This window comes from Podarcis tiliguerta (assembly GCF_965153285.1).
Source record: "Podarcis tiliguerta genome assembly, chromosome: 18".
NCBI classification, from domain to species: domain Eukaryota; kingdom Metazoa; phylum Chordata; class Lepidosauria; order Squamata; family Lacertidae; genus Podarcis; species Podarcis tiliguerta.
Genome location: NC_139551.1, coordinates 10,411,783 through 10,426,698, shown reverse-complemented (window position 1 = coordinate 10,426,698; position 14,916 = coordinate 10,411,783). Strand labels below are relative to the sequence as shown.

The following is a 14,916-nucleotide window of genomic DNA, read 5'->3' as shown; positions in this document are numbered from 1 at the left end:
CAACATTGGAACAACCCATGATTTCCTGCCTAAATTAACTGATGTGGACCTGACTGAAAACTATATACAGTCATACCTCTTGTTATGTTCGGTTCAGGTTACGTTCTTTCAGGATACGTCCCATGGCGACCCGGAAGTAACGGAACGGGTTACTTCCGGGTTTTGCCGCTCGCGCATGCACAGACGCTCAAAATGATGTCATGCGCAGAAGCGTCGAATTGCGACCTGCGCAGATGCGGGTTGCGTTCTGCTCATATTGCAAACGAGGCTCCAGAATGGATCCCGTTCACAACCAGAGGTACCACTGTACACAATACCCCTGGTGGCCAGGGGGAGAACTTCAATACATAACAGCCCCCGTCTCATGTTACAATCCCCCTCTTTGCCTTTGGTTCTACTCTCCCAGGCTGGAAAAAAGCCCCCACTGCCCCCCCCCCAGGTTAGAGCCTGATTTTGTTTTTAAATCCTCCTAGCAATGCCTCAGGGTACAAGCCCAGAACACAAATCTGCTTATCATTTGCATATGGTGATCTAGGCACATATACACACCTCTGGGAAATTAAGATGGCAGGCGGCTGCGTTTCGCTAGCAAGGTGATACGCAGGGCACCCCAAAAGCACAATTTTAGCAGAATATTATGGGGGGAGGAGAAGGCAGCCAGTTTCAGAGCCCTCTAGACTACCCACCGCTAGGACTGAGCGATACATAACCGAAAACCAGTTTCAAGTCCATATTATATGACAGTATTGGTTTCAGAATTTTTGGTCTATATTGTGAATCACCATGTGTTTGTGTGCTGTGCAAAATTTACGATGCGGGGGGAAACCGTGAAGCCTCTACCTGGCTCCACCCTTATTTCAGACATGGTGATATATCAGTATATTGCGATGTTTAGCTGGTGTTAAATAGGGTTATCATAGAATCATAGAATCATAGAGTTGGAAGAGACCACAAGGGCCATCGAGTCCAACCCCCTGCCAAGCAGGAAACACCATCAGAGCACTCCTGACATATGGTTGTCAAGCCTCTGCTTAAAGACCTCCAAAGAAGGAGACTCCACCACACTCCTTGGCAGCAAATTCCACTGTCGAACAGCTCTTACTGTCAGGAAGTTCTTCCTAATGTTTAGGTGGAATCTTCTTTCTTGTAGTTTGGATCCATTGCTCCATGTCCGCTTCTCTGGAGCAGCAGAAAACAACCTTTCTCCCTCCTCTATGTGACATCCTTTTATATATTTGAACATTGCTATCATATCACCCCTTAACCTCCTCTTCTCCAGGCTAAACATGCCCAGCTCCCTTAGCCGTTCCTCCTAAGGCATCATTTCCAGGCCTTTGAATCATAGAATCATAGAGTTGGAAGAGACCACAAGGGCCATCGAGTCCAACCCCCTGCCAAGCAGGAAACACCATCAGAGCACTCCTGACATATGGTTGTCAAGCCTCTGCTTAAAGACCTCCAAAGAAGGAGACTCCACCACACTCCTTGGCAGCAAATTCCACTGTCGAACAGCTCTTACTGTCAGGAAGTTCTTCCTAATGTTTAGGTGGAATCTTCTTTCTTGTAGTTTGGATCCATTGCTCCATGTCCGCTTCTCTGGAGCAGCAGAAAACAACCTTTCTCCCTCCTCTATGTGACATCCTTTTATATATTTGAACATTGCTATCATATCACCCCTTAACCTCCTCTTCTCCAGGCTAAACATGCCCAGCTCCCTTAGCCGTTCCTCCTAAGGCATCATTTCCAGGCCTTTGAATCATAGAATCATAGAGTTGGAAGAGACCACAAGGGCCATCGAGTCCAACCCCCTGCCAAGCAGGAAACACCATCAGAGCACTCCTGACATATGGTTGTCAAGCCTCTGCTTAAAGACCTCCAAAGAAGGAGACTCCACCACACTCCTTGGCAGCAAATTCCACTGTCGAACAGCTCTTACTGTCAGGAAGTTCTTCCTAATGTTTAGGTGGAATCTTCTTTCTTGTAGTTTGGATCCATTGCTCCATGTCCGCTTCTCTGGAGCAGCAGAAAACAACCTTTCTCCCTCCTCTATGTGACATCCTTTTATATATTTGAACATTGCTATCATATCACCCCTTAACCTCCTCTTCTCCAGGCTAAACATGCCCAGCTCCCTTAGCCGTTCCTCCTAAGGCATCATTTCCAGGCCTTTGAATCATAGAATCATAGAGTTGGAAGAGACCACAAGGGCCATCGAGTCCAACCCCCTGCCAAGCAGGAAACACCATCAGAGCACTCCTGACATATGGTTGTCAAGCCTATGCTTGAAGACCTCCAAAGAAGGAGACCATTTTGGTTGCCCTCCTCTGGACACAAATTGCATCCCCGGAATGTCCCCAGATTTTATCTAATGTCCCCGGGAAACGCAGCAGCGGCCATCTCAGCAGCCCGGAGCAGTTTGCTCTGGCTGGCTTCAGGAGCTGCTCAGAAGTCCCCATCTGATGGTGGTGCAGGGGCTCCAAGATGCAGCTTCCGGGCTGCCTCCACCTTCCCTGACCCCAGCAAGTAAGCTGTGAAGGGAGGCTTCATGCTGCCTATTGGAGCAGCCTCCCAACTCCTACTTGCGTGCAAGCAGGAGGGGGCAGGGATCTCTCAGTTAGGCAAGGGGAAGCCTCCCTTCTCAGCTGAGGGATCCCCGCCCCCTCCTGCTTGCACGCAAGTAGGAATGGGATTGGGGCTGCTCCAATGGGAATGGAGGCATCGCGCTGGCCTGGCCTCGCCACCACCGCTGCTCTCAACCCTCCTTCTCCGCCTTCCATGCCTGACCTACCACGCATTGCTTCCCCACCCCCACCAAAGAACCAACAACTCGGGCTGCCCAGGCTCATGGAAAAAGGAGATAGAAGCTTCGGAGGAAGGGGAAACATGGCGGTTGAGGTCAAGGCAGCGGCCGCCCCTCTGCCACCGCCATCGCTGCAGCATCAACATCCCAAACGTGTAGTATATATGTACAGTGGTACCTTGGGTTACAGACGCTTCAGGTTACAGACTCCGCTAACCCAAAAATAGTGCTTCAGGTTAAGAACTTTGCTTCAGGATGAGAACAGAAATCGTGCTCCAGCGGTGCGGCAGCAGCGGGAGGCTCCATTAGCTAAAGTGGTGCTTCAGGTTAAGAACAGTTTCAGGTTAAGAACGGACCTCCGGAACGAATTAAGTACTTAACCCAAGGTACCACTGTATGTAGGGACGCGGGTGGCGCTGTGGGTAAAACCTCAGCGCCTAGGACTTGCCAATCGCATGGTCGGCGGTTCCAATCCACGCGGCGGGGTGAGCTCCCATCATTAGGTCCCAGCGCCTGCCAACCTAGCAGTTCGAAAGCACTCCCGGGTGCAAGTAGATAAATAGGGACCGCTTACCAGCGGGAAGGTAAACGGCGTTCCGTGTGCTGCGCTGGCTCGCCAGAGCAGCGATGTCACGCTGGCCACGTGACCCGGAAGTGTCTGCGGACAGCGCTGGCCCCCGGCTTCTTAAGTGAGATGGGCGCACAACCCTAGAGTCTGGCAAGACTGGCCCGTACGGGCAGGGGTACCTTTACCTTTACCTTTTTACCACTGTATGTATGTAGGTATGTATTTATTTGAAGTATCCCAGGATTCATTGAAAAAAATCTGGTAACCTTATGTTAAAAGCCAGGTCCCTCCCAGTCCTCCCCACCAACGACACCCCCGTACTTTTCCATTCCTGCTGGGATCTCCCAATATCTCCAGGTACCTTTTCGGCACCCTGAGCAAAGTGTGTTTGCCCCCTCCGGCAGGTACGCCATCCTGACCCCAGAGACGTGGCCCCGGTGGCAGGGAGATGAGCGCCAGGGGGTCCAGCACTTGCTGCGGTCCGTCAACATGGATGCGGATCAGTACCAGATGGGCCGCTCCAAGGTTTTCGTCAAGAACCCCGAGTCGGTAAGCAGAACTCTCTGTTGTCGGAGGATCTGGGACTTGGGTTCGGGTTTGGCTGTTGTGTAAGCCAGGTTGCACGAACCGGAGGGCCTTGCTTTTTTTGCTACTCCCCTGTTTCGCCTGAACCCACTAGGCTACACTCCCCCTGTGCCCACGCTGCTCCATTCTGTGGCCATCCTGGCTGGGGGCTGGAGTCTGGAGGAAGAGGAGGAAGAGGCAGCCCAGGCAAGTGAAGCTGCTTCCCAACCTTCTAATAATAATAATAATAATAATAATTATATGCCACCCATCTGACTGGGTTCCCCAGCCACTCTGGGCGGCTTCCAATAAATTAAAACACAGTAAGATATCCAACTTTAAAAACTTCCCAATACAGGGCTGCCTTCAGATGTCTTCTAAAAGTCAGATAGTTGTTTATTTCCTTGACATGTGGTGGGAGGGTGTTCCACAGGGCGGGTGCCACCACCGAGAAGGCCCTCTGCTTGGTTCCCTGTAACTTCACTTCTTGCAGTGAGGGAACCGCCAGAAGGCCCTCAGAGCTGGGCCTCTGTGCGGGGTAAATGATGGGGGTGGAGACGCTCCTTCAGGTATAGAGGACCAAGGCTGTTTAGGACTTAGCACCAACACTCTGAATTGTGCCCAGAAATGTACTGGGAGGCAGTGTAGATCTTTCAGGACTGGTGTTATATGGTCCCATCAGCCGGTCCCAGTCCCCAGTCTGGCAGCTGCATTCTGGATTAGTTTCAGTTTCCGAGTCACCTTCACAGAGCGCATTGCAGTAGTCCAAGCAGGAGATAACCAGAGCATGGACCACTCCGGTGAGACAGTCTGCAGGCAGGGAGGGTCTCAGCCTGCATACCAGATGCAGCTAAATCCCCTCTTCTCTGGGGCTATTTTTGAGCAATCAGAGACTCTGCCTGTGTGACGCCAACCTCTCCTCTGCCCTTTTCATGCCTCTCCTGGTTCTGGGAGACCAGCAGGGAGGGGAGCTTCTCGCAGCAGGAGACTCTTCACCATCTCTGCCTCTTGGCCTCCCTCCTCTCCCGCTTCTGCCTCTGAGTCTAGACTGCTCTCTGCCACAGACTCTCCCTGCTCACTAAGCCCTGTTACTTCTTCCACTTCTGACACCTTCCCATCCAAGTCTTCTCCCTCATTGTCATCCCACCCACCCCTCTCCCCGGGCTCTGAGCCTCCCTCCCTTGGGGGTCCCCCGGCTGGTTCCTCCCACCCTTTATCTGCATCCAACTCATCCCTGAGAGAACCCTAGCATCTTTTGCTGGAGCCGATTCCCAAGACTCGCAACATCAACAGAAATAAATCTGGGCGCCAGCCACCACTAAGTAGAAGACATCTTCTTGTACCCTTTAAAGAGGATTTGGGTGGAGCAGGGGGGGAGTTCAAAGGGAAGGGGGGAATGGGTTCCTCCACTCCGTTAGTTTTGGAGAGATCGCCTTCTGATACCATCTGTTTCTCTCTCCCTCCCACCTTCATCGCCACTGCAGCTCTTTCTGCTAGAGGAGATGCGGGAACGGAAGTTCGACGGATACGCCCGGGTAATCCAGAAAGCTTGGCGCCGCCACATCGCCATCCGGAAATACGAGCAGATGCGGGAAGAAGGTAAGGGGTGTGCAGAGACACCCCAATGTTTCAGGGAGGGTGGAGAGAGAAGCAGGAGCTGGGCATGTTTAGCCTGGAGAAGAGGAGGTTAAGGGGTGATATGATAGCCATGTTCAAATATATAAAAGGATGTCACCTAGAGGAGGGAGAAAGGTTGTTTTCTGCTGCTCCAGAGAAGCGGACACGGAGCAATGGATCCAAACTACAAGAAAGAAGATTCCACCTAAACATTAGGAAGAACATCCTGACAATAAGAGCTGTTCAACAGTGGAATTTGCTGCCAAGGAGTGTGGTGGAGTCTCCTTCTTTGGAGGTCTTTAAGCAGAGGCTTGACAACCATATGCCAGGAGTGCTCTGATGGTGTTTCCTGCTTGGCAGGGGGTTGGACTCGATGGCCCTTGTGGTCTCTTCCAACTCTATGATTCTATGATTCTAGGATGATGATAATGGGGGGGGGGGTCATTTATCTCCCTTTTCCACCACCCTGAAGAAGGCCTTTAAAGCAGCTTATAGCCATTTTAACCATTGTTGTCATCGCTGAACTATCAGTGTGCCTCCAGCTTTGCATCATTTAAGAGAACAAGGTCTCTGCCCCAAGGACATTACAATCTAATTACATTTCATCCAGGTGGTGGGAGGGAGGAAATTATTATTATTATTATTATTATTAGCCCTCCCATCTGGGCGGCTCCCAATCGAATATTAAAAACACAATACAGCATTAAACATTAAAAACTTCCCTAAACAAGGCTGCCTTCAGATATCTTTTAAAAGTAGGTTTGTTGCTTATTTCCTTGACATCTGCCGGGAGGGCGTTTCACAGGGCAGGTGCCACTACCGAGAAGGCCCTCTGCCTGGTTCCCTGTAACCTCACTTCTTGGAGGGAGGGAACGACCAGGAGGCCCTCGGAGGTGGACCTCAGTGTCCGGGCAGAATGATGGGGGTGGAGACGCTCCTTCAGGTATACAGGGCTGAGGCCAATAATAATCATCATCATCATCTGGTCAGAAAGACGAGCACATTATGTAAGATTAAGGACTAGCCCCTTGCAGTTTTAACTTTGCCTGTGTGTTTGTAGAACTGGTCAGAAACATGAGCAGAGTATGCAGTCTTAAGGACTAACGCCTTGCATTTCAAATTTTGCCCATGTGGTTTTAAAACTGGTCAGAAACACGCACAAGGGTATGCAGTCTTAAGGACTAGCTCCTTGCGTTTTTAATTTTGACCAAGGCCAGGTCTGCCTGGCTGCTTTTCAAACCGGCCTCTTCTTTTTCTCCCAACCCCAAAGCCTCTCACATCCTGTACAACTTCAAAGAGAGGCGACGCAACAGCATCAACCGGAACTTCGTGGGGGACTATTTGGGGATGGAAGACAAGCCTGAACTGCGCCAGTTCTTGGCCAGGAGAGAGCGGGTCGACTTTGCCGACTCCGTCACCAAATACGACAGGCGGTTTAAGGTAAGCTGGAGGTTTCCCCTTCCAAATCCTTTATCCAGAGTCCGACCCTCCCATTAGAACTGAAATGTTCACAAACATCGCCTCTGTTTTACCTTGCCAATGTTCTGTGCAAGGCAGATCGGAGCGTTTAATCCCCATTTCACAGATGGGGAAGATCGAGGGAGAATGGGATGCCTAAGAGCCACTCAGTCAGTTTCACGTGAGATTCGAACTCAGGACTTCCTTGTTCGTAGCTGAAATTTTTGCCCAGCAGTGGTGTAGCGTGGGGGTGCAGGGGGGGCCGGCCGCACCGGGCGCAACATCTGGGGGGGGCGCGCTCGCACTTGCAGCTCTCTGCCCCTACCTGGCTCACTCACTCTCTCTCACTGCAGTGCTGGCTGTGCGAATCCGATCCGAGCCGCCGGGTCGCCGCCCACTGTGGAGGGGAGGGTGCCAGGCGTGCGGTGCGGTGCGGAGAGAGAGCGAGGGACTATCTGGGGGAGGGACAGTGCAGTGGGGGGGTGCAAATTACTTGCCTTGCCCTGGGTTAGGGGGCGCAAATTACTTGCCTTGCCCCGGGTGCTGACAACCCACGCTACGCCACTGTTGCCCAGTACATATTGGTTTTTGAGTTTAGGGGGAAGGTGAGTAAGGGTGGGTGGGACACGCTCCCTTCGAGAGGTCGTGGCAACCAACTTCTCCTCCTCCTCATCAGCCCATCAAGAGGGACTTCATCCTGACTCCCAAGTACCTCTACATGATCGGCCGGGAGAAGGTGAAAAAGGGTCCTGAGAAAGGTCAGATCCGAGAGGTCCTGAAGAAGAAAGTGGAGGTCCAGGCTGTCAACAGAGTGTCCCTCAGGTGAGATGCCACATTCTTCGTTTGCGCCACTTTCCCTCTTTGTTGTTGTTTAGTCATTTAGTCGTGTCCGACTCTTCGTGTCCCCCTGGACCAGAGCACGCCAGGCACTCCTGTCTTTCACTGCCTCCCGCAGTTTGGTCAGACTCATGCTGGTCGCTTCGAGAACACTGTCCCACCATCTCGTCCTCTGTCGTCCCCTTCTCCTTGTGCCCTCCATCTTTCCCAACATCAGGGTCTTTTCCAGGGAGTCTTCTCTTCTCATGAGGTGGCCAAAGTCTTGGAGCCTCAGCTTCAGGATCTGTCCTTCCAGTGAGCACTCAGGGCTGATTTCCTTCAGAATGGAGAGGTTTGATCTTCTTGCAGTCCATGGGACTCTCAAGAGTCTCCTCCAGCACCAGAATTCAAAAGCATCCATTCTTCGGCGATCAGCCTTCTTTATGGTCCAGCTCTCACTTCCATACACCACTACTGGGAAAACCATAGCTTTAACTATGTTGGCAAGGTGATGTCTCTGCTTTTTAAGATGCTGTCTAGGTTTGTCATTGCTTTTCTCCCAAGAAGCAGGCGTCTTTTAATTTTGTGGCTGCTGTCACCATCTGCAGTGATCATGGAGCCCAAGAAAGTAAAATCTCTCCCTGCCTCCATTTCTTCCCCTTCTATTTGCCAGGAGGTTATGGGACCAGTGGCCATGATCTTCGTTTTTTTGATGTTGAGCTTCAGACCATATTTTGCGCTCTCCTCTTTCACCCTCATTAAAAGGTTCTGCCCTCAAGGTTGTGTCATCTGCATATCTGAGGTTGTTGATATTTCTTCCGGCAATCTTAATTCCGGCTTGGGATTCATCCAGCCCAGCCTTTCGCATGATGAGTTACTTTCCCTCTAAGCCACCTCTAAGCTTCTTCCCTGAAAACTGAAGCAAGATTCTAGTCCTCATTGTTTTGAACAAAGGGTTGGTTTAAACAGGAAGCTGAGTTGTAGAACTTGGAGGGACCCCAAGAGTCATCTAGCACAACCCCCGGAAATGCAGTAACCTTTTGCCCAATGTGGGGCTCGAACCCACAACCCTCCGATTCAGAGAATTGAAATGGAATGGTCCTTTGCTCCGCGCTTGGCCATCTCGGGGTCAGAGGGACTCCCTGCCACTCTCCCTCTCGACCCACCCGCTTCCTCCCTCTCCCAAGAGGACTAACGCCTTCTTTTCTCTGGCTGTTTCCTGTTTTGTTTTGTTTTTCCGGTGACCACAGCACGAGGCAAGACGATTTCTTCGTCCTCCACGAAGCCGAGGCCGACACGTTCCTGGAATCCATCTTCAAGACGGAGCTCATCAGCCTCCTCTGCAAGCGCTACGAAGAGGCGACCCGCAGTAAACTCCTCCTGAACTTCAACGACACGTAAGCTGGACGGCCAGCGACACACACAAGCACACAAACCACCCCTTTCCCAAAGTCTCATAGAATCATAGAATCATAGAATCCTAGAGTTGGAAGAGACCACAAGGGCCATCGAGTCCAAGCCCCTGCCAAGCAGGAAACACCATCAGAGCACTCCTGACATATGGTTGTCAAGCCTCTGCTTAAAGACCTCCAAAGAAGGAGACTCCACCACACTCCTTGGCAGCAAATTCCACTGTCAAACAGCTCTTACTGTCAGGAAGTTCTTCCTAATGTTTAGGTGGAATCTTCTTTCTTGTAGTTTGGATCCATTGCTCCGTGTCCGCTTCTCTGGAGCAGCAGAAAACAACCTCCGTGCTGCTGGGAAATGGACCCGGTTCCCCTCCTCAGCCCTGCCATTCCAACTCAGAATCCCTCTAAAACAGCAGTAGCGCTTTCCGCAATATGTATTAGGTGAAAAGTATGATATTATGTGGGATGCGGGTGGCGCTGTGGGTTAAACCTCAGTGCCTAGGACTTGCCGATCAGAAGGTCGGCGGTTCGAATCCCTGCGACAGGGTGAGCTCCTGTTGCTCGGTCCCTGCTCCTGCCAACCTAGCAGTTCGAAAGCACATCAAGGTGCAAGTAGATAAATAGGTACCACTCCGGCGGGAAGATACACAGCGTTTCCGTGCGCTGCTCTGGTTCGCCAGAAGCGGCTTAGTCCTGCTGGCCACATGACCCGGAAGCTGTACGCCGGCTCCCTTGGCCAATAAAGTGAGATGAGCGCCGCAACCCCAGAGTCGGCCACGACTGGACCTAATGGTCAGGGGTCCCTTTACCTTTAAGGAAAAGTGGGACATTCCAGGATCAAGTCAGAAACTGGAACAGCTTCTGTAAATCCGGGACTATCCCGGGAAAACAGGGTCACTGGGAGGGTCTGCAATTGCGGCCTTCTTTTAGTGGGATGGGGTCAGCATGTCCTGAGTTATCTGTTTAGCTGTTTTTAATATTTTTATTGGATGTCCTTAAACGGTTCAAACTGCAAGTCACTTTGGATGTGAGAGAAACAATGAACAAATAAGGTTTTTGTGGATCTAATCGTTTTCCCTGCCTCTCCTTCTCTCCGTCCCTCAGACTACAGTTCCGTGTGAAGAAAGAAGGGTGGGGAGGAGGGGGCACCAGGACGGTGTCGTTCATGAGTGGACAGGGCGACGTGGCAGCCCTCAAAGCAAGCGGCAAGACACTGACCATATCCATTGGGAGCGGCCTCCCCAAGAACTCCAGTAAGCAGGGGCTGAGTGGGGGATTTCCTTATACAGAGCTGCCTTCAGATGTCTTCTAAAAGTCAGGTAGCTGTTTATCTCCTTGGCATCTGTGTTTCACAGGGAGGGTGCCACCACCGAGAAGGCCCTCTGCCTGGTTCCCTGTAACCTCACTTCTCGCAGGGAGGGAACCACCAGAAGGCCCTTGGAGATGGACGATGGGATTGGAGATGCTCCTTCAGGGCCAATTCCGTTTAGGGCTTCAAAGTCCAGCACCAACACTTTGAATGATGCTCAGAAACGTACTGGGAGCAGGTCTTATATGTTCTCAGCGGTCACTCCCAGTCACCAGCGTTCTGGGTTGGTTGTCGTTCCCTGTAACTTCAGTTCTTGCAGTGAGGGAACCGCCAGAAGGCCCTCGGAACTGGACCTTGGTGTCCGGGCTGAACGATGGGGGTGGAGACACTCCTTATAGAGGGCCAAGGCTGTTTAGGACTTTAGAAGTCAGCACCAACACTCTGAATTGTGCCCAGAAACGTACTGGGAGGCAGTGTAGATCTTTCAGGACTGGTATTATATGGTCCCATCAGCTTCTCCCAGTCCCCAGTCTGGCAGCCCCATTCTGGATTAGTTTCACTTTCTGAATCACCTACAAAGGTAGCCCCAAGGAGAACGCATTGCAGTAGCCCCAACAGGAGATAACCAGATCATGGACCACTCTGGTGAGACAGGAAACCCACAGGGAGGGTCTCATCCAGCACACCAGATGGAGCTGGTAGACAGCTGCCCTGGAGGCAGAATTGACCTGCGCCTCCATGGACAGCTGTGAGTCCAAAATGACCCCCAGGCTGCGCACCTGGTCCTTCGGGGGCACAGTTACCCCATTCAGGACCAGGGAGTCCCCCATACCTGCCCGCCCCCTGTCCCCCCAAAACAGCACTTCTGTCTTGTTGGGATTCAACCTCAATCCGTTGACCACCTCCAGCTCACACAGGACCTTCACTTCCTTCACTGGTTCCAGTTTAAACGAGAGGTAGAGCTGGGTACGATCCGCATGACCATGTGCACCCTTTTGCAGAATTTTATCCAATTCCAGGCCAAGGTAAATGTGAAATCTCTTCCTCTCTTCCTCCAGAGCCAACACGGAAAGGGGCCCTTCAAAGCAGAGGTCGCCACAAGCAGGCAACGCCATCGCGAGCCGCCCCGTCAACCCCCAGAGGTAAGACTGGCCAAGGATGCTTCTTGGAGAAAGGGAGAAAAATGCACATTCAACATGGCATGCCCTGTTGGAGTCCAGTTCCCAGAAGCCAGCATGGTCAATGGTCCAGGGGGTTCTGCAAAATGGAGTCCTGGAACATCCAGAAAACCAAAGATTTGCCAATTTCTGATCTAAGGGTAGAGGATAAAGTACCATTTTGCTAACCCATTTTGCGGGGTTACCTTGACTCACATAGGCTAGCTGGGAATTTCAACCTGCATTCTTCCTCCATGAGGTCTAGTAACCTGCCCTCTAATTTTTATTGGCCTGGATGAAAGCTCAGATTCACTCGTCATGTTTTCTTTAAGCTGTTTTTAATACTGACGTTTAAATCGCTGTGACCCACCCTGGGGCCTGTTAGTGAAGGGTGGGTAAAAAAAATTGGGTTGTTTTTTATTATGTAATTTGTCCTTTGGTGTTGTGATTTTATGTTGTAACTGCCCTGAGACCTGCAGGTATAGGGTGGTACACAAATTTTAATAACAATAATAATAGGGGCATTGCAAATAATTGGGGCATTCATCACAATCTAACTCGCCTGTGGTGAGCTGACAGTTTGCTCCAGGCGACTAGGCAACGAATGGCTCAGGTTGTACGTAGCAAAACCAGCACAAATCTCTGCAGAGTTTATTTGCTAAGGCTTCTATAATGCCTCCTGTTTAGGGGCGCCCCCTCAAGGTACATGCAGGAATGGAGCGCCGCAATTTGCACGCAGCACCAGGTCCCAGGAACAGACCTACAGCGCCCCCAAGAGGCCTGGACAAGTGCCCCCGGCCAGCGCTCTCCCCAGACAAGGCATGACGCGACGGGCAAAGGCGAGGACGCCCTCGGACCACAACATGGAGTTCCTCAACGTTCCAGATCAGGGAATGGCAGGGTATGTGTTGATTTTGAAACCTATCACCTGCCCCAGGGTGCCCTATGCGAGGAAAGCCGTTTCCCTCCCCCTTTGCTGGCAATATTATTATTAAAAGGTAAAGGGACCCCTGACCATTAGGTCCAGTCACGGACAACTCTGGGGTTGCAGCGCTCATCTCGCTTTACTGGCCGAGGGAGCCGGCGTACAGCTTCCGGGTCATGTGGCCAGCATGACGAAGCTGCTTCTGGAGAACCAGAGCAGCGCACAGAAACGCCATTTACCTTCCTGCCGGAGTGGTACCTATTTATCTACTTGCACCTTGATGTGCTTTCGAACCGCTAGGTTGGCAGGAGCAGGGACCGAGCAACGGGAGCTCACCCCGTCACGGGAATTCGAACCGCCGACCTTCTGATCGGCAAGCCCTAGGCTCTGTGGTTTAACCCACAGCGCCACCCGCGTCCCTATTATTATTATTATTATTATTATTATTATTATTATTATTATTTGCAAACCGCTTGGAGGTTTTACTTACGATCAAGAAGCAAAAGGTAGATTTTGATAACAAAGCCATAAGGACTAGAATCATGGGGTCGGCTTGAAAATTAAACTGAACTTATTGGGAACCATAGGAATCAACTCCTAGGGTATGAGGTCCCTTGGCCCCTCCACATTTTTGTTTTTATTTTGCCAAATAATTTTTATTCGTTTTAACAAATCAATACCCAATTACATCAAATTTAACGCAGTTTTTCCACTCTTCATTGTCCATGTGTTTCATCTTTCCTCTAATTACTGCTTTATATCAGCCATTGATTCCCAATTCACATTCTGTTCCTTATATTTAATCTTCAATTCCAGATTTTAAAATTTATTTTCCCCTTCCCCCTCAGCCGTCTATTTATCAATTCCTGCTTGTATAATTACTTATTTCCTTAAAAAGAAAAACAGAAATAAATCAAATGAGGTTCCTCTGGCCCTTACCTCTCCACCTTAAATCATTACTTGTACATACCCAGATGGGTGGGGCATAAACATTAGTATTAGTATTTCTATATTATGTTTTTCTTTTCATCTTGCTTGTGTGATTATCTGGATCTGTCTTTTCATCTGTTGTTCCATCTTTTATTCCCCCCCCCCCCATTTTTAAAATTTATTTTCCACGTTTATCACAAAATGACATAACAAAACACGAATGCCTCGCAAGACGGAAAACCCGCTAGACGAAAGGGTTTTCCGTTTTGGAGGTGCTTCGCAGGACGAATTTGCTATGGGCTTGCTTCGCAAGACAAAAATGTCTTGCGATTCCTGGGGGGGTTTTTTCGCTCCCCACCCCCTTTTTCTAAGGCACTAAGCTGCTAATAGCCTTTTAGCAGCTAATCCGCTAATCCCTTAAGCCTTTAATAGCCGCTAATAGCCACTAAACCGCTAATAGCGCTAATCCGGTAATCCGCTAATGGGCTTGCTTCGCAAGACAAAGAAACCGCTAGACGAAGAGACTCACGGAACGGATTCTTTTCGTCTTGCGAGGCACCACTGTATTTAGCTAAATATTCTTTACATTTCTTCTTGTTCCTCCTTTTATATCCGCTCCTGCTCTGCCAAATATTTAACCATAGAATTGCAGAGTTGGAAGGGACCCTGCGGGTCATCTAGTCCCAAAAATTTGAGGGTCCCAAAAATGTTGATGGGCATTGCTATCCAAATTGTTTGCAGTGTGCCGCATCATGTGATCAATTATGTGTGGCAGGGCTTACCTGGGCCCCCCAATATTTTATTCAATTGGGCACCCGTCGGAAAAGCAGGATTCTGTGCCCAATGCCATATTCTGTTCCCCTGTGTCATCCTGCAGATGGGATGAGCCCTGCATGTGGAAACATCTCTGGTGCCCTGCAGAATTCGAACCCAGAGCTGCAAGCACCCCCTGCTGACTCACTTCCGCCTCTTTTTAACAGGACGCAGAGGAAACGGAGCATCAGCCAGAAACCGCTTCCGGCCGTGGGGAGGCCCAAGCCGCAGCCCAAGGCTTCCGGGCCACGATGCCGCGCTCTGTACCAGTACGTAGGGCAGGATGTGGATGAGATCAGCTTCAACGCCGGCGACGTGATAGATATATTGATGGAAGGTAGGTCTGCAATGCGGTCTGTGACTCACGCAAGCAAGGGCTGAGGAAGCTGTGGTTTTCCACTGCAGAAATGCACATTTCTCTTGGGGGAGGTAGAGGTGGGTCTGAGGTCAGCCACAGGGCAGGCGGGCAGTGGCAAAAGTGTGCGGGGCCGCCCCCTTCTTCTGAAGCTGTCTCCCCACCAGACCCCTTTCCGCTCTGCCACTTTCATAC

General features: G+C 50.8%; 1 protein-coding gene across 1 annotated transcript in view; it reads left to right on the top strand.

Annotated features, from left to right (window-relative positions):
- The window catches only part of MYO1F (myosin IF), a 60,109-nt gene that overhangs the window by 43,774 nt on the left and 1,419 nt on the right, over positions 1 to 14,916 (top strand). The window contains exons 19-27 of the mRNA XM_083421414.1: positions 3,773 to 3,917; positions 5,417 to 5,531; positions 6,820 to 6,989; positions 7,684 to 7,829; positions 9,074 to 9,220; positions 10,337 to 10,485; positions 11,600 to 11,683; positions 12,386 to 12,599; positions 14,534 to 14,703. Coding sequence (XP_083277540.1) covers positions 3,773 to 3,917; positions 5,417 to 5,531; positions 6,820 to 6,989; positions 7,684 to 7,829; positions 9,074 to 9,220; positions 10,337 to 10,485; positions 11,600 to 11,683; positions 12,386 to 12,599; positions 14,534 to 14,703 — 1,340 coding nt within the window. The remainder of the gene's footprint in view (positions 1 to 3,772; positions 3,918 to 5,416; positions 5,532 to 6,819; positions 6,990 to 7,683; positions 7,830 to 9,073; positions 9,221 to 10,336; positions 10,486 to 11,599; positions 11,684 to 12,385; positions 12,600 to 14,533; positions 14,704 to 14,916) is intronic.